The following is a 25,841-nucleotide window of genomic DNA, read 5'->3' on the forward strand; positions in this document are numbered from 1 at the left end:
CTGACAGTTAAACCTGCTGAACCCCACAATGACCTTTAACCCTCACCCACCTTCTCCCAGCAGTGGCCCCGTGTCTCCGTCATCTGCATCCATGGAGTCACCTCCACAGAACAGCTTCTCTCTGGACGACTTCTTCTCACCCTGCTTCGTCTTGCCCCAGAAACGCATCTTACCACGAACCCTGGTGGGGGGAAAGACAGAACACAGATTCATTAACCCTAACCTGAACCCTGGTGGGGGGAAAGACAGAACACAGATTCATTAACCCTAACCTGAACCCTGGTGGGGGGATAGACAGATCACAGATTCATTAACCCTAACCTGAACCCTGGTGGGGGGAAAGACAGATCACAGATTCATTAACCCTAACCTGAACCCTGGTGGGGGGGATAGACAGATCACAGATTCATTAACCCTAATCTGAACCCAGGTGGGGGGAAAGACAGATCACAGATTCATTAACCCTAACCTGAACCCTGGTGGGGGGAAAGACAGATCACAGATTCATTAACCCTAATCTGAACCCAGGTGGGGGTGAAGACAGATCACAGCTTCATTAACCCTAATTTGAACCCTGGTGGTAGGAGAGACAGATCACAGCTTCATTAACCCTAACCTGAACCCTAGGGTTAATGATAAAACTTAAGATTTCCTGGGGTAACAATGTAAGAAATAATACATAAAAAAACGAAATACTGCATACTTTCCTGAGAACGCGAAGCGAGGCGGCCATCTGTGTCGGCGCCGGATGTTATCAAACAAGCTAAGCGTCAGTATAGAGACAAAGTAGAGTCGCAATTCAACGGCTCAGACACGAGAGGTATGTAGCAGGGTCTACACGCAATCACAGACTACAAAAAGAAAACCAGCCCCGTCGCGGACCACGATGTCCTGCTCCCAGACAAACTAAACAACTTCTTTGCTCGCTTTGAGGTCAATACAGTGCCAATGACATGGCCGGCTACCAAAACCTGTGGGCTCTCCTTCACCGCAGCCAACGTGAGTAAAGCATTTAAACGTGTTAACCCTCACAAGGCTGCCGGCCCAGACAGCATCCCTAGCCATGTCCTCAGAGCATTCGCAGACCAGCTGGCTGGTGTGTTTACGGACATATTCAATCAATCCTTATCCCAGTCTGCTGTTCCCACATGCTTCAAGAGGGCCACCATTGTTCCAGTTCCCAAGAAAGCTAAGGTAACTGAGCTAAATGACTATCGCCCCGTAGCACTCACCTCCGTAATCATGAAGTGCTTTGAGAGACTAGTCAAGGATCATATCTCCTCCACCCTACCTGACACCCTAGACCCACTCCAATTTGCTTACCGCCCAATAGGTCCACAGACGACGCAATCACAATCACACTGCCCACTGCCCTAACCCATCTGGAGAAAAGGAATACCTATGTAAGAATGCTGTTCATCGATTACAGCTCAGCATTTAACACCATAGTACTCGCCAAACTCGTCATTAAGCTCGAGACCCTGGGTCTCGACCCCGCCCTGTGCAACTGGGTCCTGGACTTCCTGACGGGCCGCCCCCAGGTGGTGAGGGTAGGAAACAACATCTCCACCCCGCTGATCCTCAACACTGGGGCCTCACAAGGGTGCGTTCTCAGCCCTCTCCTGTACTCCCTGTTCACCCATGACTGCGTGGCCATGCACACCTCCAACTCAATCACCAAGTTTGCAGACGACACTACAGTGGTAGGCTTGATTACCAACAACGACGAGACGGCCTACAGGGAGGAGGTGAGGGCCCTCGGAGTGTGGTGTCAGGAAAATAACCTCACACTCAACGTCAACAAAACAAAGGAGATGATCGTGGACTTCAGGAAACAGCAGAGGGAGCACCCCCCTATCCACATCGACGGGACAGTAGTGGAGGTGGAAAGTTAAGTTCCTCGGCGTACACATCACGGACAAACTGAAATGGTCCACCCACACAGACAGTGTGGTGAAGAAGGCGCAACAGCGCCTCTTCAACCTCTGGAGGCTGAAGAAATTCGGCTTGTCACCAAAAACACACAAACTTTTACAGATGCACAATCGAGAGCATCCTGTCGGGCTGTATCACCGCCTGGTACGGCAACTGCTCCGCCCACAACCGTAAGGCTCTCCAGAGGGTAGTGAGGTCTGCACAACGCATCACCGGGGGAAAACTACCTGCCCTCCAGGACACCTACACCACCCGATGTCACAGGAAGGCCAAAAAGATCATCAAGGAGAACAACCACCAAAGCCACTGCCACTATCATCCAGAAGGCGAGGTCAGTACAGGTGCATCAAAGCTGGGACCGAGAGACTGAAAAACAGCTTTTATCTCAAGGCCATCAGACTGTTAAACAGCAATTACTAACATTGAATGGCTGCTGCCAACATATTGACTCAATCTCTAGCCACTTTAATAATTAAACATTGGATTTAATAAATGTATCACTAGTCACTTTAAACTATGCCACTTTAAATAATGTTTACATACCCTACACTACTCATCTCAAATGTGTATAGTGTACTCGATACCATCTACTGCATCTTGCAAATGCTGTTCAACAATCACTCATCCATATATATTTTTATGTACATATTCTTATTCATTCCTTTACACTTGTGTGTATAAGGTAGTTGTGAAATTGTTAGATTACTTGTTAGATATTACTGCATGGTCAGAACTAGAAGCACAAGCATTTCGCTACACTCGCATTAACATCTGCTAACCATGTGTAAGTGATAAATAACATTTGATTTGACAGCTACAGCACATGGCTTCAAATCACAGCTTGACACTGCTGGTGATCCAACCTTCATAATCCTCCAAAAGCAAACCCATGTCCACCATTTCTATTGAGTATTGAGTACTTTTTGATTATTATTGAGGAATCTAACCAAGAAATCATGTGAGGCTATGAAGCCACTCTACCTCATTTGCATTGCTATCTACACTGAGTCTACAAAACATTAAGGAACACCTGCTCTTTCCATGACAGACTGACCAGGTGAATCCAAGTGAAATCTATGATCCCTTATTGATGTAATTTGTTTCATCCACTTCAGTCAGTCAGTCAGAGACAGGTTAAAGGATTTTTAAGCCTTGAGATAATTTAGACATGGATTGTGTATGTGTGCCATTCAGAGGGTGAATGGGCAAGACAAAAGATTTAAGTGTCTTTGAACGGGGTATGGTAGTAGGTGCCAGGCGGGTCAGTTTGAGTGTGTCAAGAAATGCAACGCTGCTGGGTTTTTCACGCTCAACAGTTTCCCACGTGTATCAAGAATGATCCACCACCCAAAGGACATCCAGCCAACTTGACAACTGTGGGACGCATTGGAGTCAAAATGGTCCAGCGTCCCTGCGGAACGCTTTCGACACCTTGTAGAGTCCATGCCCTGACGAATTGAGGCTGTTCTGAGGGCAAAAGGAATGCAACTCAATATTAGGAAGGTGTTCTTAATGTTTTGTTCACTCAGTGTATACTCTATTAAAATGACTACAATTGTCACCATGACAGGAACAAACCTTCCATCTGACTGGGCGTTCTTGCGTATCGTGTCAACTTTGGCCAGATCTCCAGATGACATGGCCTTGTGCATCTTCTTCTGTTCCACAGAGCTGGTGGAAGGCTGAAACACCAATGAATGACACAATGTCAATAACATCATACATAAATAGATATGACAATTAAAAGAGACTTTTCAATATCTACAGTACTAACTGAAGTCGTGTTACTCTACGTTTTCCTATCTCACAGGAGACGGGAGGATTATTCCCAACGCCAGTAGATGGCAGTACAACAATAGATTCCTTGACAAAATGTAGCACTTCCACTAGCCTGAGTTGTCAGTTGTACTCAAGTCTAACATTATTCAATACTGTCTATAGCTCACAGTTTTTCACTAGCCTACCTGACTAGCAGTATAGCTAACATGGATAGCCAGATAGCACAATAAAGACAGTTTATGTTACGCTGAAGTAAAGAGGTCAGGAATGTGTGTTAATTAATCATCAGGGAGGAAGGTCAAGGTTGAGCGATGACCTTCAACCCAGGATCCCAGGGTTCGGTCAGAGAGCAGGGCTACTGGTGAGAAGAGAAAGCTAACAGGCTAACAAGCTACAGTAACACATGCCATGGCTGATTATGCTGACAGAGAGGAAAAAGGAGAAGGAGAGTATCACTTCTGGGCTGTGAAGAAGTGAGGAGACAGGCTAAGTTAGGCTAGAACCTTGATTGGGTTTTAAAGAGAAGAGTGTGTTAGCATCGTTGAAACAGTTTATGCTCGGAGGAAGAGGAAAAATCTAGTTAAAGCGTAGGTTGTTTTAGTTGAGTTGCTCGGTAGCGCAGGTCTACCCAGCCAGTGCTGAAGAGGGTTAACAGCAGGGGAAAAAGATGGCCGTCCCAATGTGAACTTATATTAGTTGAATTGGGGTGTAGGCCGAGGTTTAGGTATGGGTCTGTTTTCTTTACCATCTCTGAGTCACTGAAACACTCAAAGGACTCCTGTTTAGGGATGGTTGGGGCGTAGGGGGGAGGGGAGGAGAGGGGGGGCTTTCCGTCGTACTCATCCTCCTCCGACTCGCCCCCTAGCGAGGAGGTCATTGTGCGGGTCAGAAAGTCAGAGCGTGTCCGTGCCATGCGGGCTTTCTTTCTGTGGCCCGCCCTGCTGACCTGGTTGACCAAAAACGATATAACAACAGTTGAAACACACTCACAAACAGGCCAATGAACGCTGCTTTCCTCTTTAGGACCTGTGGATACTAGACAGGGTCTTGGATGCCCCGATGTTTCCCTTTTTAGTCTGTGCAACTTTCTCTCTGTGTCGCCATCTTTTTATTCCGTCGGTCTCACGCTCTCTCTCTCTAAGATATGTATTTTTTTAAACATTTTTTATTTAACCTGGCAAGTCAGCTAAGAAAACATTCTTATTTTACAATAATGGCCTACCCCGACCAAACCCTCCCCTAACGTGGACGACGCTGCTCCATATGTAAACACATGCAAACCCTTAGAACATATACAGAAACACACACACAATATTTATTTATCAGTCTGATTATTTGATATGAACATGCAAATACACACAAACATTATGACAAATGCTACCGGTTCTGCCATTCACTCACCTCCTGTGTTCTCAGTCCTATGGTGGGCTTGATGCTTGAGGAAGGGCCCTCTTTTGGAACTGCTACAGGCTTCTCCTTGTCAAACCTAAAACACATAGAGTCATTGAGTCAGGGAATGAAGAGGGGGCTAAAGCTGCAATATGTAACTTTTAGAGCGACCTGACCAACTTCACATAGATATGTGAATTATAGATCTGTCATTCTCATTGAAAGCAAGTCTAAGAAGCAGTAGATCAGTTCTATGTGCGCTATTTCTATGCTTCCTGTTAAGTTTCATTTTGCATCTTTTACTTGTGGTTTTGTACACCAGTTTCAAACAGCTGAAAATACAATGTTTTTGGTTATGGAAAATATATTTCACAGCGGTTTAGATGATACAATGATTCTCTACAATCAGAGTTATTGTTTTGTCATAAACTGAAATTAGGCGAACTACTAGAATTTTGCAACCAGGAAACGGTAGAGCGATTTCTACATATTGTACCTTTAAGTTTCTGTGAAATAGTAAATCATTATTCCAAACCAATTAATTCCCAAGCAACACCTATTTTTCTGATGTTTTTTTAAACTTATATAATCTTTATGTGAACTATGCATCAATTAGGGCTCTTGGTTTCTTTTCAGAGGTTAAGAATAATGTATGACATACGTTTTTAGGAATAATCTCCCATGTGTATCAATGTCTAGTTGGGTGGTAAAGGTACTTACAGTACATGATAACTCCATGTCTAGTTGGGTGGTAAAGGCACCTACAGTACATGATAACTCCATGTCTAGTTGGGTGGTAAAGGTACTTACAGTACATGATAACTCCATGTCTAGTTGGGTGGTAAAGGTACTTACAGTACATGATAACTCCATGTCTAGTTGGGTGGTAAAGGCACCTACAGTACATGATAACTCCATGTCTAGTTGGGTGGTAAAGGTACTTACAGTACATGATAACTCCATGTCTAGTTGGGTGGTAAAGGTACTTACAGTACATGATAACTCCATGTCTAGTTGGGTGGTAAAGGTACTTACAGTACATGATAACTCCATGTCTAGTTGGGTGGTAAAGGTACTTACAGTACATGATAACTCCATGTCTAGTTGGGTGGTAAAGGCACCTACAGTACATGATAACTCCATGTCTAGTTGGGTGGTAAAGGCACCTACAGTACATGATAACTCCATGTCTAGTTGGGTGGTAAAGGCACCTACAGTACATGATAACTCCATGTCTAGTTGGGTGGTAAAGGCACCTACAGTACATGATAACTCAATAGCTGGATTCAATACTCACTTAGAGAACGCCACTCTGTCTTTGGGCGCAAAGAAGATGTTTTCCGACATGTCAGTCATGCTGATGCTGGTGCCCTGATTAGCTGGGGCCTTCTTGTGAACCCTCCCTCTGGCTCCTCCTCCCCCGCTCTCTCTGGACTCCAGCGTCAAATTCGGCGCCCAGCCATCCGCAATGGGTCTCCCATCCCTGGTCTTTGTTTTGGGGGCTGAGGGAGGTGGAGGGAGCCGGGCCTGGTTGGGCTGGGCCTTGTTGGGCTGGGCCTTGTTGGGCTCAGGATGGGGCATGGGGACACTCTGGGTGTCCATCGGCCCAGAAGGAGAGAGGTATGCGTGGGCAGCGGACACAGACTGGGTCCTGGAGGGTGGAGCCAGAGCCAGAGCCGGGGCTCTCTCGATGAGAAGGGAGCTGGGTCTAAGGGGCCTGGGAGAGGTAGCTGCGGTTGCACTCCTGTCTTGGGGGGGCCCTCCCTGCCGGCTCTGCTGGATCCTGACCAGGGCCTCACCCCTCTGCTTCTCCAAAAGTTCCCTCTCGTGCTGGGCGAAGTGGTGCCGCTGTCTCTCCAGAACCTCCTTCTGCTTCCGGATCTGGTCCATCATCTCCCGCTCGTTCTGCTGCTGCAGGTGCCGCTGCCTCTCCTCCTTTTCCTCGTTCAGTCGCTCCAGCTTCTCCAGGACCAACTGGTTGGCAGCCGGGACAGGGGTGCGGCCAGAGATGGGGATGACTGGGGCGGGATCTAGTGGTGGAACGGGTGCAGGGACTGGTAGCCGTGGCGATGAAGGGGATTCGCCGGTTTGTGCCGACCCATCACGAACCTCTACAGGGGGAAGACGAATGACGGCACCACCGAGTTGCTCCTGATCCAGGGGGGTTTCCTTCTGCATGCTGATGACCACAACCACAGGTCGCCGTGACGATTCCCGCCTTTGTTTGATTGACTTGAGCGGCTTGGAGAAGATGGTGGTACTAGTGGTATCGGCCTCGAGGGGTCGCGAGGAGTCATCGCCAAGACGACGGGTGATGACCAAGCTGCCATCAGTTGACGGGACGTAAAAGGTAGGGAGGTAGTTCTCTATCTTGGGCGGAGGTGGAGAGGCGGCAGCCGGTTCTAGCTTGGCCTGACTCTGACTGTCTGGAGGTGGGGAGGCGGCATCGGACACAGAAGCCCTGGGAGGGTCCTTCGACACGAGGCTGACCTCCGGGGCCTGCTCCAGCTGCACTTCAGAAGAGAGGGGGGAACCAAGCTCCTCCTCATCCGCCAAAGGTGCCCTCTCCCCGAGTATCTCGTCGTCCATGCTGAGTAGCTCGAAGCTGCCCTTGGAGCTCTGGCTGTCGGGGGTTCCGGGTCCCTGGGGGGAGCGGTGAGGCGGGGTGGTGGTGGGGGCCAGCTCGGCCGACCAGCGCCTCTCTTCAGAGGGGGACGAGGCCCCACCACTGCCCGTGGCCCGCACCTTGAGCAGCTCCAGGCTGAACTTGGCCTGCTCCAGCTCCCTCATCCTCCGGCTCTCCCTCTTGGCCCTGGTGGTCCTCTGGCAGGGCTCGTCTAGGGTCCTGGTCCTCTCTCTCACCACCACGGCGGCTGTCGACGAAACTGGCGGTGGTTCCGACTGGGCCCTACCTGAGCTCTCTGCGGCCCTCGCCACTCCTCCCTCGCCTCCTATTTCTACACCTCGTCCCTCTTTTACCCTCTCCTCCTGGCTGTTCAGTCTCTGGAGGCTCCTTTCCCGCTCCTTGTATGAGCGGTCCTCCCATGTGCTCAGGTCCAGGCCCATGATCCTCACTGGCTGATCGTCTTCTTCTGGCGAGAGACGCGTCTGTCCATTCTGCAGCAGCTGCTGCTGTTGTTGTTGACTCTCTCTCTCCCTCAGCCTCTGCTCTTTCTCCCTCAGTCTCTGCTCCTTCAAATGTCCGAAGCTGTCAATCAAGGAGGCATGGTTACAGCTAAACCAATCACAAGGCAACACCACACCTTCATTGAGTCTTAATTCCTTGTTCCTTGACACAAGACAGACTAGACACTTAAAAACATATCACAATCTCTTCCTGTTGAATGTGTCAACTCAAAGTTTATGGGAGAATGTCCTCCTCTAGCTCAGCTGACTGTTGCTACTTTGTTCTGGGTGTTTATGTAACAACATTATTTGAACAGGAGACTTTTCAGCTGGCAGGCCATGAATTCGAGCACGTCACCAGTTACGACAGGACGTGGAGGAGGATTGGATATAGAATTATGACCAATAAGTACAGTGAATTAACTTTGCAGCAATTTCTAATCTCATTGCAAGAATGTTTCCATCAATGAGTTGAAATTATGGAGGCATGGAAGTTCAGATGGTCTTCTGTGGCAACACTGCCTTCATCAAATGTTCCATGGCATTTCATATTGATTTCCATGATCATTCAGAAACAGTAATGAAGCAAGCTCAGCTGCAGATAGAAATGTAATATGTAGAACAGACTATTCACTCTCATGTCATGTGGAGAACAACGTCTGCTCTAAAACTTTCTGCAACACTTCACATTAGTTTACCTCTGTCTGGCCAGGTAGCCTTTGCCCACTGCCTGTAGCAGCGCCATGGTGCCACGCAGTCGCAGGTAGGCATCTCTGGCCATGTGGCAGCGCCAGGCTGTCTGGATGGCGAGTGCCGCCCCCTCCCGTTCTCGCCGCTTCAGCAACGCCCTCCACTCCCTCTGCAGCAGCAGGGCCGCCTCCCGCCACAGCCCGAACCTCCAGCGCTCCCTGTACCCCCGCCAAGCTGTCTGGATGCACAAGGCTGCCCCCTCCTGGATGCTTGGGTCGTAGTCCTCCTCCTGCTTGGACTGGTAGGCACGCCACCATTTCTGTGTGAGGGGGAAGTATTTTTTTTATTTAACCTTTATTTAACTTGGCAAGTCTGTTAAGAACAAATTGTTATTTTTCAATGACGGCCTACACCGGACGACGCTGTAGGTGAGATCAGAGCTGTGCATGTTACCGCATTTCTAGTATGATGGAATTTATTACTTTTATTGGATTTGAGTCCATCCCTCTGTAGCAACGTCCAATCCCGAATCCCCCCCTTCCCCTATGTACTTGTGGAGATCTGATTAGGTAAAAATTCCATCAAGCCAATCAGAAAGCAAGGTGGAGCTATTACCATGTTGCTTATACCTATTCAATCCTCTCAGATTTCCACAAGTGCATAGAGGCTAGGAGGGGCTGGGTCTATTAGGGGGGCTTAGCGGTATTAGGAGGGCCTGGGGGGCTAGGAGGGGCTGGGTCTATTAGGGGGGCTTAACGGTATTAGGAGGGCCTGGGGGGCTAGGAGGGGCTGGGTCTATTAGGGGGGCTTAACGGTATTACGAGGGCCTGGGGGGGCTAGGAGGGACTGGGTCTATTAGGGGGGCTTAGCGGTATTAGGAGGGCCTGGGGGGCTAGGAGGGGCTGGGTCTATTAGGGGGGCTTAACGGTATTAGGAGGGCCTGGGGGGCTAGGTCTATTAGGAGGGGCTTAACGGTATTAGGAGGGCCTGGGGGGCTAGGAGTGTTAGGGGGGCTTAGCGGTATTAGGAGGGCCTGGGGGGCTAGGAGTGTTAGGGGGGCTTAGCGGTATTAGGAGGGCCTGGGGGACTAGGAGTGTTAGGGGGGCTTAGCGGTATTAGGAGGGCCTGGGGGGCTAGGAGTGTTAGGGGGGGATTAGCGGTATTAGGAGGGCCTGGGGGGCTAGGAGTGTTAGGGGGGCTTAGCGGTATTAGGAGGGCCTGGGGGGCTAGGAGTGTTAGGGGGGCTTAGCGGTATTAGGAGGGCCTGGGGGGCTAGGAGGCTAGGTCTGTTAGGGGGGCTTAGCGGTATTAGGAGGGCCTGGGGGGCTTGGAGGCTGGGTCTGTTAGGGGGGCTTAACGGTATTAAGAGGGCCTGGGGGGCTAGGAGTGTTAGGGGGGCTTAGCGGTATTAGGAGGGCCTGGGGGGCTAGGAGTGTTAGGGGGGCTTAGCGGTATTAGGAGGGCCTGGGGGGCTAGGAGGCTAGGTGTGTTAGGGGGGCTTAGCGGTATTAAGAGGGCCTGGGGGGCTAGGAGTGTTAGGGGGGCTTAGCGGTATTAGGAGGGCCTGGGGGGCTAGGAGTGTTAGGGGGGCTTTAGCGGTATTAGGAGGGCCTGGGGGGCTAGGAGTGTTAGGGGGGCTTAGCGGTATTAGGAGGGCCTGGGGGGCTAGGAGGCTAGGTGTGTTAGGGGGGCTTAGCGGTATTAGGAGGGCCTGGGGGGCTAGGAGGCTAGGTGTGTTAGGGGGGCTTAGCGGTATTAGGAGGGCCTGGGGGGCTAGGAGGCTCGGAGTGTTAGGGGGGCTTAGCGGTATTAGGAGGGCCTGGGGGGCTAGGAGTGTTAGGGGGGGCTTAGCGGTATTAGGAGGGCCTGGGGGGCTAGGAGGCTAGGTGTGTTAGGGGGGCTTAGCGGTATTAGGAGGGCCTGGGGGGGCTAGATGTGTTAGGGGGGCTTAACGGTATTAGGAGGGCCTGGGGGGCTAGGTGTGTTCGGGGGGCTTAGCGGTATTAGGAGGGCCTGGGGGGGCTAGGTGTGTTAGGGGGGCTTAGCGGTATTAGGAGGGCCTGGGGGGCTAGGAGGCTAGGTGTGTTAGGGGGGCTTAGCTGTATTAGGAGGGCCTGGGGGGGCTAGGTGTGTTAGGGGGGCTTAGCGGTATTAGGAGGGCCTGGGGGGCTAGGAGGCTCGGAGTGTTAGGGGGGCTTAGCGGTATTAGGAGGGCCTGGGGGGCTAGGAGGCTCGGAGTGTTAGGGGGGCTTAGCGGTATTAGGAGGGCCTGGGGGGCTAGGAGTGTTAGGGGGGCTTAGCGGTATTAGGAGGGCCTGGGGGGCTAGGAGGCTAGGTGTGTTAGGGGGGCTTAGCGGTATTAGGAGGGCCTGGGGGGCTAGGAGTGTTAGGGGGGGCTTAGCGGTATTAGGAGGGCCTGGGGGGCTAGGAGGCTAGGTCTGTTAGGGGGGCTTAGCGGTATTAGGAGGGCCTGGGGGGCTAGGAGTGTTAGGGGGGCTTAGCGGTATTAGGAGAGCCTGGGGGGCTAGGAGTGTTAGGGGGGCTTAGCGGTATTAGGAGGGCCTGGGGGGCTAGGAGTGTTAGGTGTGTTAGGGGGGCTTAGCAGTATTAGGAGGGCCTGGGGGGCTAGGAGGCTAGGTGTGTTAGGGGGGCTTAGCGGTATTAGGAGAGCCTGGGGGGCTAGGAGGGGCTGGGATTTGGCACTACTGTATAAAATAATGTTTGGTATAGTCAGGGAAAATGTTGTCAAAACAGGACACAAGGCTATCCAAACTTGGATGATTACACAAAGAGCAAAAGCAGGCTCAGCAGAGATAAAAGAAATGCATGAGCTGTTTGACAGACCTTTGTTCTCCTGCTCTGGGAACATCACCACAACTCCTCCATAAGATGCTTTATTTCCTTTTGTTAGCTCTCTCCCTCAGTCTCTTGCTATTAACACTTCTACCCATTGATTGGATTTATTTTTCTTTTCAACCAGGCAAAGCCAAAACACCCGAGTCTCTTTCCAAAGGACTAATTAGGCGGTTCCAGTGTAAACAGATATAATACGAGGCCCTCTCCAAGCAGGGAAGGGAGAAGTGTTTAACAGGGAAACAATAAAGGGGGAGGTATAGCAAGGGTAGATGCCCTGATCCATTTAGTTAATTTTTTGTTTTGTTTCTTTTATACCGTTTTTCCACACTGTGTATTCATATACTGTATTCTTCACATATCTCTTTCTAATATATCTACTACGGAACATTGCATTTTGTTACACTGTTCATTCACACTGAATATCTATATACTGGATTCCTGACATAGCTCACTGTAATATATCTACTGCTGTACATATTCTTAAGTAGATATTTTAGGTGTAAATACACAAGTTGCTTTTGGATAACTGATAGTGTATACCGGATTCGTTTGGATAACTGATAGTGTATACCGGATTCGTTTGGATAACTGATAGTGTATACCGGATTCGTTTGGATTACTGATAGTGTATACCGGATTCGTTTGGATTACTGATAGTGTTTACCGGATTCGTTTGGATTACTGATAGTGTTTACCGGATTCGTTTGGATTACTGATAGTGTTTACCGGATTCGTTTGGATTACTGATAGTGTTTACCGGATTCGTTTGGATTACTGATAGTGTTTACCGGATTCGTTTGGATTACTGATAGTGTTTACCGGATTCGTTTGGATTACTGATAGTGTTTACCGGATTCGTTTGGATTACTGATAGTGTTTACCGGATTAGCTCTGACATTCCTGATTTCTTCTTTCTAGTTTGATTATTATTATTTGTGTACTTGTTTGCCAATTTGGCTGCACTGTTAGGATCGAGTTACACAAGCATTTCGCTGCACCTGCTATAATATCTGTCAAACTGTATACGCGACCAATAAACATTTATTTCATTTTGATTTGATCATGGAGTGCCAGAAGCATTGCAGGGTTTCATTCCAACCAGGCACCACACCTCACTCTACTAATCACCTCACCAACTGTGCTAGTTGATCAATATAAGTGATTGGATAATTTACACCAAGGTCTCAAAGATCTAGAGCAAAACAGGCCCACTGAAAACCCTGAAGTACCGATCCTTGAGGTGTGTGAAATCCATTCCCATTCATAGCCAACTTCTCTAGTACAACAATGTCCCTGTTTATGAAAGGACTTAGTGTTTGGTTTCCGCTGGATACTGTAACGTAACTGAATCAACAATTGCATAATTACTAGGATCAAATATCTGGTATGAGTCTTAGATTGTGATCGTGGAAGTTGAATGACATCCAAAACAAAGTTGAAGAACGGTCAAGAGAAATAGTTTAGCTAATTCACAGAATTTTCCACAAAAATAAATTGTGGGATTTTGTAGGATTACTGAAAGAGCTCTGAATCTAAACATCCCTCCATAACACATACAAATGAAATATCTTGCTGGCCCATCAAAACCGGGCTGAGCAAGACTGCACAGATGAGGACTGACACACAACATTTGGATGAGAAGCATTCCTGCCTCAGTTCAATAACATTATTTCCCACTTAAATCCATTTACTAAATACAAAATAAATATCACATATACAAACAAACTCGTACGTATCAAGCCTGGATGTACTATAGATCATTTACACAGTTAATATCACCACCTACGGTGCTGAGAGCCACAGAACAGTGTGTACAGACTTTCTACCAGCCCGGCGCTAACACACCTGATTCAACTAACCAAGACCCTGATTCCATGCAACTGTAAAGAAACAAAAGCCTGCATACCCCTGTAACAGGACCATGCAACTGTAAAGAAACAAAAGCCTTCATACCCCTGTAACAGGACCATGCAACTGTAATGAAACAAAAGCCTTCATACCCCTGTAACAGGACCATGCAACTGTAATGAAACAAAAGCCTTCATACCCCTGTAACAGGACCATGCAACTGTAATGAAACAAAAGCCTTCATACCCCTGTAACAGGACCATGCAACTGTAAAGAAACAAAAGCCTTCATACCCCTGTAACAGGACCATGCAACTGTAAAGAAACAAAAGCCTTCATACCCCTGTAACAGGACCATGCAACTGTAATGAAACAAAAGCCTTCATACCCCTGTAACAGGACCATGCAACTGTAATGAAACAAAAGCCTTCATACCCCTGTAACAGGACCATGCAACTGTAATGAAACAAAAGCCTTCATACCCCTGTAACAGGACCATGCAACTGTAAAGAAACAAAAGCCTTCATACCCCTGTAACAGGACCATGCAACTGTAAAGAAACAAAAGCCTTCATACCCCTGTAACAGGACCATGCAACTGTAATGAAACAAAAGCCTGCATACCCCTGTAACAGGACCATGCAACTGTAAAGAAACAAAAGCCTGCATACCCCTGTAACAGGACCATGCAACTGTAAAGAAACAAAAGCCTTCATACCCCTGTAACAGGACCATGCAACTGTAATGAAACAAAAGCCTTCATACCCCTGTAACAGGACCATGCAACTGTAAAGAAACAAAAGCCTTCATACCCCTGTAACAGGACCATGCAACTGTAATGAAACAAAAGCCTGCATACCCCTGTAACAGGACCATGCAACTGTAAAGAAACAAAAGCCTTCATACCCCTGTAACAGGACCATGCAACTGTAATGAAACAAAAGCCTGCATACCCCTGTAACAGGACCATGCAACTGTAATGAAACAAAAGCCTGCATACCCTTGTAGCAGGACCAGGGTTGGTGCCCTGTGCCCACTCATTTTCCCTGGGTGATGAGGCTATAAGAAGGGGACTGTCCCTGCCCCTGGGTGATGAGGCTATAAGAAGGGGACTGTCCCTGTCCCTGGGTGATGAGGCTATGAGAAGGGAACAGTGGTTACCTGGATGGTTGTGGCAGCCAGTCTCATACTGATGAAGTGTTTCCTCTCCAGCAGGGCCCTGAAGCGGCGCTGCAGAGTGACGATACGGTTCAGGACCTCCCTGTGGAGCAACGCCTGCAGCCGCTGACGCGCCACCTCCCGCAGGAACACCTGACAGTGGACACAATGAGTGGCACATCATACACACATATATATATATATATATACACACTCTCACTGTTCAAGTATGGACCTCCCCCTCCCTGGATGATCAGACACAGGGGCACAAGAATTTCAGGAATGGGAGCTATGGGCTGCTAATTATAGACATCAAACCAAAGGAATAGTGCTGGACCCATCTATCAGTCCGTGTGTGTGTATGTGTGTGTGTGTCAGAGGTACTGTCCATACTTGGGGTATGTTCTTTATAACATCCTGTCTCCCAGAAAGACTACAGTGCTGGTAATATAATGTCACTGCTCCTTATTTTTCTGTTTGTATATTTAACTAAGTTCAATAACGTAAAGCAGGGCCGAATCTCCACCACCCCTGTGGAGACAAACTGATGGTCACCTACCACTCATGAAGATAAACATGATGAATCATTTTTTCTTCTAGCTAGAAGGAAAATGCAAGGCCTGTCTGTTCTGTTGTAGTATAGTTCATTAGCCCAGCATCTGTGTTTTAAGGATGTGCATTTGGCCACAAACGTTTCTGTAGATAAGGCCTTATGGCACATCCTCATATCCCCATGGGGGTACAATATACTACAGAAAACAAGACAATTGGATACAATTGTTGATACCTTGACTAAAAGGTATCAACTGTAGTGACAGGCAGCGGGGTGAATAGTACCATGGTTTTAATTTACTGTAGTGACAGGCAGCGCGGTGAATAGTACCATGGTTTTAATCTACTGTAGTGACAGGCAGCTGGGTGAATAGTACCATGGTTATAATCTACTGTAGTGACAGGCAGCGGGGTGAATAGTACCATGGTTTTAATCTACTGTAGCAACAGGCAGCTGGGTGAATAGTACCATGGTTTTAATCTACTGTAGTGACAGGCAGCGGGGTGAATAGTACCATGGTTTTAATCTACTGTAGCGACAGGCAGCTGGGTGAATAGTACCATGGTTTTAATCTACTGTAGCAACAGGCAGCTGGGTGAATGGTACCATGGATTTAATCTACTGTAGCGACAGGCAGCGGGGTGAATAGTACCATGGTTTTAATCTACTGTAGCGACAGGCAGCGGGGTGAATAGTACCATGGTTTTAATCTACTGTAGCGACAGGCAGCGGGGTGAATAGTACCATGGTTTTAATCTACTGTAGCGACAGGCAGCGGGGTGAATAGTACCATGGTTTTGCCAACTTGGTATCCATCGGGTGCAAGGTCCACCTGGCCCAGGTACTGTCCGATGCCTTCCTGGGTGGCACTGGTGCCCTCGGGTAGCAGCACGCGGAAGTGACGGATGAAATCCTGCCAGGCAAGAAGAGGGAAAAGGAGAAACACACACAAAAAACGGTTATTATAAATGTAGGAGGCGGTCCTCAACGGCCACGGTATCTACTGGTTGACTCTTCTCTGTGGCACTGTACTGATCAGCCGTTTGGCTGGCCTTCTCTCCCTTGGTCTGAATCTGTCGCAGGCAGCACAAACCACTGCAGCCCCTGAGGATTGGCGCTGTTCATTTCTAAGTGACATCACCAGCCAGTCTGTAAAGGAACATCTCTTAGCTTCACTCTACAGGAGCGACACAGAGGACAAGATCCAGTTCGGGGCACATGTGGTTTTAGGGATAGTCCATGATGATATTTACAGGGAGACTAACATCATCGAAAAAATATTCCCCCTCCCACTCCCCCAAACGGAGGCCCGTTGTCTGATGTCAACAAAGTCGGCAGTCTGGGAAACTGGTGAAGGCCGTAGGGGTGTGGCTGACTGACTGGGAAACAGATGCTGTGTTTTTACAATTACCCCCACAGGGCCGAGTGTTTCATTAAAGACTATAGAGGCCCTGTTCTCCACACTGATCTCAGGACAGTCTTCAGAAGATGACACGCGCTCCAGATATTTTTCATCATCATAGAGGACCGCAGCTCTAATATGTCAGGGGAATTCAGATAAATGAGAATGTCAAGCTGAGGCTAAAACTAGCTAGTGTTATGAGTAAGTTAATGAGGGTACGGGCGGGGCATTCCTTCTCCTTTCACCATCAAGGTTGTGTATTACAAACGTTCCATCACAGTGGTTTTGCCCGGTGATCTAATGTTTGGCTTCCACAGATGTAAACACTAGTTCAACGGTTCCTTACAGGACAAGCAATATACAAAAAATAAAGGTGATGCTACTATAAAACTGAAGGATTTGCTAAAAGTACAGTAACAAGCTAGACAATCTATAACATTATTGTGACATTACTGTACCCAACTAGTGATATTCAAATGCCACCTAACTTAAGAGCACTGTCCTAATAGTCCCACTATACTATCATACAAACAACATCAAACTTAAAGTCTTCGAGACAATATGGCCACCACTTCAAATCGCAAGCAATTTGTTTGCTCAATGAATAGCACGACATGTTGCATACAACTGATCCCAATCACCAAGCCAACGGAAACACAGAAAGAGGTGGAAACAATGACTCAGACGTTGGACTTGACTCGGAGGTTACTGAGCAACAGAGGACTTGACTCGGAGGTTACTGAGCAACAGAGGACTTGACTCGGAGGTTACTGAGGAATAGAAGAAATTGCATCAGGGCCCGAGTCCACACCACCTTTGGACAGAAGGAAAATGTTAATGCGGTCACTAATGAGTGACTGAAACTTTCACTCTTTGTTTCATGTTTCCAGGAGAGAAGACAGGCAGATTAACACTGACTAATCTCTACGATGTGAGTGCTTCCAGGAGGGAAGACAGGAGATTAACACTGACTAATGTCTACGATGTGAGACAGACTGGTAGATGGGGTAAATTAGGGATGAGAGTGTGTGTGTATCTATGTATATATGTTTGTGTATGTGTGTGTGTGTGTGTGTGTGTGTGTGTGTGTGTGTATAAACTCAGCAAAAAAAGAAATGTCCCTTTTTCAGGACCCTGTCTTTCAAAGATAATTTGTAAAAAATCCAAATAACTTCACAGATCTTCATTGTAAAGGGTTTAAACACTGTTTCCCATGCTTGTTCAATGAACCATAAACAATGAATGAACATGCACCTGTGTAACGGTCGAGAAGACACTAACACCTTACAGACGGTAGATAATTAAGGTCACAGTTATGAAAACTTAGGACACTAAAGAGGCCTTTCTACTGACTCTGAAAAACACCAAAAGAAAGATGCCCAGGGTCCCTGCTCACCTGTGTGAAAGTGCCTTAGGCATGCTGCACGGAGCCGTGAGGACTGCAGATGTGGCCAGGGCAATAAATTGCAATGTCCGTACTGTGAGACGCCTAAGACAGCGCTACAGGGAGACAGGATGGACAGCTGATCGTCCTCGCAGTGGCAGACCACATGTAACAACACCTGCACAGGATCGGTACATCCGAACATCACACCTGCGGGACAGGTACAGGATGGCAACAACAACTGCCCTAGTTACACCAGGAACGCACAATCCCTCCATCAGTGCTCTGACTGTCCACAATAGGCTGAGAGAGGCTGGACTGAGGGCCTGTAGGCCTGTTGTAAGGCAGGTCCTCACCAGACATCACCGGCAACAAAGTCACCTATGGGCACAAACCCACCGTTGCTGGACCAGACAGGACTGGCAAAAAGTGTTCTTCACTGACAAGTCGCGGTTTGTCTCACCAGGGGTGATGGTCGGATTCGCGTTTATCGTCGAAGGAATGAGCGTTACACCGAGGCCTGTACTCTGGAGTGGGATCGATTTGGAGCTGGAGGGTCCGTCATGATCTGGGGCAGTGTGTCACATTCCCCCCAGAAATGTCTGGGAACTTGCAGGTGCCTTGGTGGAAGAGTGGGGTAACATCTCACAGTAAGAACTGGCAAATCTGGTGCAGTCCATGAGGAGATACACTGCAGTACTTAATGCAGCTGGTGGCCACACCAGATACTGACTGTTACTTTTGATTTTGACCCCCCCCCCTTTGTTCAGGAACACATTATTCAATTTCTGTTAGTGACATGTCTGTGGAACTTGTTCAGTTTATGTCTCAGTTGTGGAATCTTGTAATATTCATACAAATATTTACACATGTTAAGTTTGCTGAAAATAAGTTGACAGTGAGAGGACGTTTCTTTTTTGTTTGTGTGTGTGTATGTGAGTTTACCTGGAAGGTGTACTTGATGCTGTAGCCTGACTGGCGGATGCGCACGGTCTCCAGCATACCCGTGTAGCGTAGCTGCCTGAGCACCAGGCCATCGTTGAAGCGCAGGGGCAGCTTCTCTGCATTGGAACGGATGCATTTGACAAAGTAGGGCTCTGATTGGCCCAGAGTCTCCATCAGCTTATTGAGAGAGGCCTGTGGTAGGACAGATCAGGGGTGCCATCATTAGTCCAAAGCGTTTATCAAAAAAACACTTTACTCCAAACGGAAAATGTTTCTATTAGACAAATTCAGGTAGGCCCCTCCCTGTTTCGTTTGCTTCTGTTTGGTTCCTAGTGAATACATACCAGGGCATTGACGTCACCAAAAACATATTAAAACATCGTATAAACAGACAGAAATAATACACTGCACATTGGCTTTGTTGGTTTTATAGCAGGGAGGAGTGGTTTTGTTGGTGTACTGTGGCTTGTTTTATAGCAGGGAGGAGTGGTTTTGTTGGTGTACTGTGGCTTGTTTTATAGCAGGGAGGAGTGGTTTTGTCTGGTGTACTGTGGCTTGTTTTATAGCAGGGAGGAGTGGTTTTGTTGGTGTACTGTGGCTTGTTTTATAGCAGGGAGGAGTGGTTTTGTCTGGTGTGAATAAATTGTTGTCCTATCTTTATAACCTTTTTTACCACATAATAAAAGACTGTCTAGGATAAAAGGCTAGTGTGTCGTTAGCTGCTGTAACATGGAGGGTTGGGGTGAGGAGAGAGACGGGTCCTCTTGGGTTCTCTTCCTCCGGACAACAAGAAACAGACTGGGTGAGGTCCATCTGATGACATACGTGCCAAAGCTGTGTGTGTGTGTGAGAGTGAGAGAAGAGAGAGTGAGAGAGAGAATGTGTGTGTATGAATATGTGTGCATGTACAGTACCAGTCAACCCCCCCCCACCTTGTCACAACACAACTGATTGGCTCAAACGCATTAAGAAGGAAAGAAATTACACAAATTAACTTAACAAGGCACACCTGTTAATTGAAATGCATTCCACCTCATGAAGCTGGTTGAGAGAATGCCAAGAGTTTGCAAAGCTGTCATCAAGGCAAAGGGTGGCTACTTTGAAGAATCTCAAATATATTTTGATTTGTTGGGGTGAGGAGAGAGACACTTTTTTGGTTACTACATGATTTTATATGTGTTATTTCATAGTTTTGATGTCTTCACCATTATTCTACAATGTAGAAAATAGTAAAAATAAAGAAAAACCATTGAACGACTAGGTCTGTCCAAGCTTTTGACTGGTACTGTCATGTATATGTATGTATGTATGTGTATGTGTGTGTGTGTGTGTGTGTGTGTGTGTGGCTATTTCAGTGGCCAGGAATGTACTTCCCCCCACTCTACTCAGAAGATAAAAGCAATCAGCCACACAACAGGATGTGGGAAGTGATGTCACCACTTGCAGCCTTCTGCCCAGGCTTCCTGCCAGCCAGAGAGGGTTAGAGTACAGGCCAGGGCTGGGGGATAGGGGATTGTTGTTGTGGGGGTGGTCACGCCTCTTTACTCTCATACTGCGTCCCAAATGCCCCCCCTACTCCAGGTCCAGGTCAAAACTAGTGCACTATGTATGTAGGGAAAAGGGAATCATTTGGGACTCGTCCTCCCCCACTGTGAGCCAGGAGCAATAGAGACAGCCAGGCATGAGAAAAGAAACAACAGAGGAGTTAAGAAAGACAAGATGGTGGGAGGGGATGGAGAGAAGATTACAGCTGTGATAAAGGGGATGCTCATAACTGAGATGAGTTGACAACGTCCCCTTCTGTTTCATCAGCCTACTCAGCTGGTCTTAGAGAAGATGGGGACTTCCATATTTGGCGACTATTAAGTATTTTTTAAACCTAGTTTGAAAGTAACTGTTCTTTCTGGAAGGTGTGCTGCGCCATTTTCCCTACATTTTCCCCAACATAGTCCAGCAATTTGAGTTCAACCAATGAGCATCAGCCCCTTGCCATATGAGAGACAGCTAGCAAGATGCATATGACGAACACACAGCAGGGCGAGAGCAATGACGTGTAGCACATATGTGATGAGGTATGCGATTTTCTGGGAACATTTTGGCTTGTGAGCACTATTTTCAGAACTACTGGCTAAAAAGTATACAAAAGTGCTGGAGAATCTTTTTAATATAAAATAGCATATGGGTTTTATTCCTTTCTTTTTGACATGGTCAAATCTGCTCAACTGAGCTTAACATTCATCATCAGGGATCACACTAGTTTCCAAAGTGACAGAGACATGGAGATGTTCTGGACAAGAGATGCTTTTTATGGCCTACTAAATTGTACTATTTTCCCCATCCAGACATGATGTCATCGTTGTCTTTTGGGTGGGATGCTAAAAAGATGACAGACAGACAGGGTTGTAAAAAGACGTCACAGGCTGGGATCAGACAGACAGACAGACAGACAGACAGACAGACAGACAGACAGACAGACAGACAGACAGACAGACAGACAGACAGACAGACAGACAGACAGACAGACAGACAGACAGACAGACAGACAGACAGACAGACAGACAGACAGACAGACAGACAGACAGACAGACAGACAGACAGACAGACAGACAGACAGACAGACAGACGAGGTTGTAAAAAGACGTTACAGGCTGGGACCTGACAGTGAGTGGACAGACAGACAGGCAGGCAGAGGGAGGAGGTTGTAACAGACAGGTCATGGGACAACACCCAGAGTTCCAGAGAACATCCATACTGTCAACTGGACTCAGCTGGTCACTTCCAATACACATCCCAGATAAGTGGAGTAGAGTGACGTTACCCCTAACCACTAATCTGAGGTCAGTTTTGTCTTTTATCCCCTGAAACACAGGTGTCAAACTCCAGTCTTCGAGGGCCTGCGGGTCATCGCTCCTCCCTTGCACTTGATTGATTAATTAATTAAGGTCACTGATTAGTTAGGAACTCCCCTCACTTTGTTGTCTAGGTCTTAATGGGCGTAATTGGATGTGAATTGAAAAGATACATCAAAAACCAGCAGCCTCATGGCTCGCCAGGATTTAAGTTTGACACCCTTGCCCTAATAGTTAAGGGCATGATTTGGGAAAGATACACTGATCCTAGATCTGTGCCTAAGGGGGACTGACTGACCTGGAACTGAGCGCTGATGCTGGGTGGTTTCTTCTTCTTGTGGAGGTGGAGGAGGGACTTGGTGATGCGGTCGTGCAGCGTCAGGTTGCTGAGGTACTTTAGGGACTTGACGTCAAGCAAGTGCTGCGGTAACAGAGAAGAACACACAGCCAGTATGAGTCAGCACTAGTACCATCACTAGAGGTTTAAACACAAGGTGGCTTAACAAGGTGGCTTAACAAGGTGGCTTAACAAGGTGGCTTAACAAGGTGGCTTAACAAGGTGGCTTAACAAGGTGGCTTACCTTTGGAAGACTGGGCTTTGATTTGTAGTTTTTGTTTCTCCTGGTAAAAGAGAGCAGATGGTTTTAGGGACAGAAGAATATCTACACTGTGTCTTCTCTACCAGGCCAAAATAGGGCTTAAAGAGGAGTGGTGTAGGGGGTTTGAGACAGAAACAGTCAGTCCTGACAGTAACTTAAGGAGTGGTGTAGGGGGTTTGAGACAGAAACAGTCAGTCCTGACAGTAACTTAAGGAGTGGTGTAGGGGGTTTGATACAGAAACAGTCAGTCCTGACAGTAACTTAAGGAGTGGTGTAGGAGGTTTGAGACAGAAACAGTCAGTCCTGACAGTAACTTAAGGAGTGGTGTAGGGGGTTTGAGACAGAAACAGTCAGTCCTGACAGTAACTTAAGGAGTGGTGTAGGGGGTTTGATACAGAAACAGTCAGTCCTGACAGTAACTTAAGGAGTGGTGTAGGAGGTTTGAGACAGAAACAGTCAGTCCTGACAGTAACTTAAGGAGTGGTGTAGGGGGTTTGAGACAGAAACAGTCAGTCCTGACAGTAACTTAAGGAGTGGTGTAGGGGGTTTGAGACAGAAACAGTCAGTCCTGACAGTAACTTAAGGAGTGGTGTAGGAGGTTTGAGACAGAAACAGTCAGTCCTGACAGTAACTTAAGGAGTGGTGTAGGGGGTTTGAGACAGAAACAGTCAGTCCTGACAGTAACTTAAGGAGTGGTGTAGGGGGTTTGAGACAGAAACAGTCAGTCCTGACAGTAACTTAAGGAGTGGTGTAGGGGGTTTGAGACAGAAACAGTCAGTCCTGACAGTAACTTAAGGAGTGGTGTAGGGGGTTTGATACAGAAACAGTCAGTCCTGACAGTAACTTAAGGAGTGGTGTAGGGGGTTTGATACAGAAACAGTCAGTCCTGACAGTAACTTAAGGAGTGGTGTAGGGGGTTTGATACAGAAACAGTCAGTCCTGACAGTAACTTAAGGAGTGGTGTAGGGGGTTTGAGACAGAAACAGTCAGTCCTGACAGTAACTTAAGGAGTGGTGTAGGGGGTTTGAGACAGAAACAGTCAGTCCTGACAGTAACTTAAGGAGTGGTGTAGGAGGTTTGAGACAGAAACAGTCAGTCCTGACAGTAACTTAAGGAGTGGTGTAGGAGGTTTGAGACAGAAACAGTCAGTCCTGACAGTAACTTAAGGAGTGGTGTAGGAGGTTTGAGACAGAAACAGTCAGTCCTGACAGTAACTTAAGGAGTGGTGTAGGAGGTTTGAGACAGAAACAGTCAGTCCTGACAGTAACTTAAGGAGTGGTGTAGGAGGTTTGAGACAGAAACAGTCAGTCCTGACAGTAACTTAAGGAGTGGTGGTGGGGGTTTGAGACAGAAACAGTCAGTCCTGACAGTAACTTAAGGAGTGGTGTAGGGGGTTTGAGACAGAAACAGTCAGTCCTGACAGTAACTTAAGGAGTGGTGTAGGGGGTTTGAGACAGAAACAGTCAGTCCTGACAGTAACTTAAGGAGTGGTGTAGGGGGTTTGAGACAGAAACAGTCAGTCCTGACAGTAACTTAAGGAGTGGTGTAGGAGGTTTGAGACAGAAACAGTCAGTCCTGACAGTAACTTAAGGAGTGGTGTAGGGGGTTTGATACAGAAACAGTCAGTCCTGACAGTAACTTAAGGAGTGGTGTAGGGGGTTTGAGACAGAAACAGTCAGTCCTGACAGTAACTTAAGGAGTGGTGTAGGAGGTTTGATACAGAAACAGTCAGTCCTGACAGTAACTTAAGGAGTGGTGTAGGGGGTTTGAGACAGAAACAGTCAGTCCTGACAGTAACTTAAGGAGTGGTGTAGGAGGTTTGAGACAGAAACAGTCAGTCCTGACAGTAACTTAAGGAGTGGTGTAGGGGGTTTGATACAGAAACAGTCAGTCCTGACAGTAACTTAAGGAGTGGTGTAGGGGGTTTGAGACAGAAACAGTCAGTCCTGACAGTAACTTAAGGAGTGGTGTAGGAGGTTTGAGACAGAAACAGTCAGTCCTGACAGTAACTTAAGGAGTGGTGTAGGAGGTTTGAGACAGAAACAGTCAGTCCTGACAGTAACTTAAGGAGTGGTGTAGGAGGTTTGAGACAGAAACAGTCAGTCCTGACAGTAACTTAAGGAGTGGTGTAGGGGGTTTGAGACAGAAACAGTCAGTCCTGACAGTAACTTAAGGAGTGGTGTAGGGGGTTTGAGACAGAAACAGTCAGTCCTGACAGTAACTTAAGGAGTGGTGTAGGAGGTTTGAGAGAGAAACAGTCAGTCCTGACAGTAACTTAAGGAGTGGTGGTGGTGGGTGGGTGACAGGTGTTAACTAAGATGTTGAGTCACTCACATGAGGATGCCGTGGGCTCTCTCCAGGAGCTTGCTGCTGGTGGAGTTGACAAAAATTCCTCCGTCCTCTTCCGTGTTGGACCCGCTGGATGACAGGCGGCCCTGCCGCCCACCACGCCCATTCCAGCCCACACCATCCCTGGTTAGGAAGTTTCAAATGATCCACAGTTAAAAATATGCCTTGAGAAAATAGAGATTTCATTTTAGCTGGACAACTTGGAAAGAGCTGGGAAAAAGCTTAAATAAGAAAACTATTGACCAACATTGACTGTATTTCATGTCCTGTAGACATATTAAGCACCACTACAAATGGGATATGCTATCCTAGCCCTAGGTTCTGCAGTGTAAAGCCTCAGGCCTCAAGGTAAACCCTGGTCATCCTAGCCAAGCACCTGAACAAACAGCACGTTTTCCTATCAACACAGCGGCTCGGGTCGGTTAACGGTCAACCCCTAACACCAAAACCCCTAACACCAAACCCCTTAAGCCCTGAGGAGAGGAGTCAGGAGAGAGAAAGACACTCCTGAGTAACCACTGGTAGTATACTGCATCAGGACTGGGGAGGAGAAGGATATCCATCATGGATTCCACCCGGCAAGCCATCAGGGCTGGAGAGAAGGATATCCATCATGGATTCCACCCGGCAAGCCATCAGGGCTGGAGAGAAGGATATCCATCATGGATTCCACCCGGCAAGCCATCAGGGCTGGAGAGAAGGATATCCATCATGGATTCCACCCGGCAAGCCATCAGGGCTGGAGAGAAGGATATCCATCATGGATTCCACCCGGCAAGCCATCAGGGCTGGAGAGAAGGATATCCATCATGGATTCCACCCGGCAAGCCATCAGGGCTGGAGAGAAGGATATCCATCATGGATTCCACCCGGCAAGCCATCAGGGCTGGAGAGAAGGATATCCATCATGGATTCCACCCGGCAAGCAATCAGGGCTGGAGAGAAGGATATCCATCATGGATTCCACCCGGCAAGCCATCA

The 25,841-nt window shown here is 47.7% G+C and overlaps 1 protein-coding gene across 10 annotated transcripts in view; it reads right to left on the reverse strand.

Annotated features, from left to right (window-relative positions):
* The window catches only part of LOC106587854 (unconventional myosin-IXAa), a 183,645-nt gene that overhangs the window by 17,030 nt on the left and 140,774 nt on the right, over positions 1-25,841 (reverse strand). For 9 of the 10 annotated variants that reach the window (XM_082957939.1, XM_082957943.1, XM_082957944.1 and 6 more), the window contains 12 exons: positions 24,846-24,983; positions 22,494-22,533; positions 22,211-22,333; positions 19,064-19,255; positions 16,123-16,245; positions 14,783-14,932; positions 8,928-9,238; positions 6,401-8,311; positions 5,116-5,200; positions 4,460-4,660; positions 3,514-3,617; positions 51-181 (listed from right to left, as the gene is read on the reverse strand). In XM_082957939.1, the coding sequence (XP_082814065.1) occupies positions 51-181; positions 3,514-3,617; positions 4,460-4,660; positions 5,116-5,200; positions 6,401-8,311; positions 8,928-9,238; positions 14,783-14,932; positions 16,123-16,245; positions 19,064-19,255; positions 22,211-22,333; positions 22,494-22,533; positions 24,846-24,983 (3,509 nt within the window). The remainder of the gene's footprint in view (positions 1-50; positions 182-3,513; positions 3,618-4,459; positions 4,661-5,115; positions 5,201-6,400; positions 8,312-8,927; positions 9,239-14,782; positions 14,933-16,122; positions 16,246-19,063; positions 19,256-22,210; positions 22,334-22,493; positions 22,534-24,845; positions 24,984-25,841) is intronic. The other variant, XM_082957945.1, reaches the window with a different exon arrangement.

This window comes from Salmo salar, chromosome 11, assembly GCF_965601325.2.
Source record: "Salmo salar chromosome 11, fSalSal1, whole genome shotgun sequence".
NCBI lineage: Eukaryota > Metazoa > Chordata > Actinopteri > Salmoniformes > Salmonidae > Salmo > Salmo salar.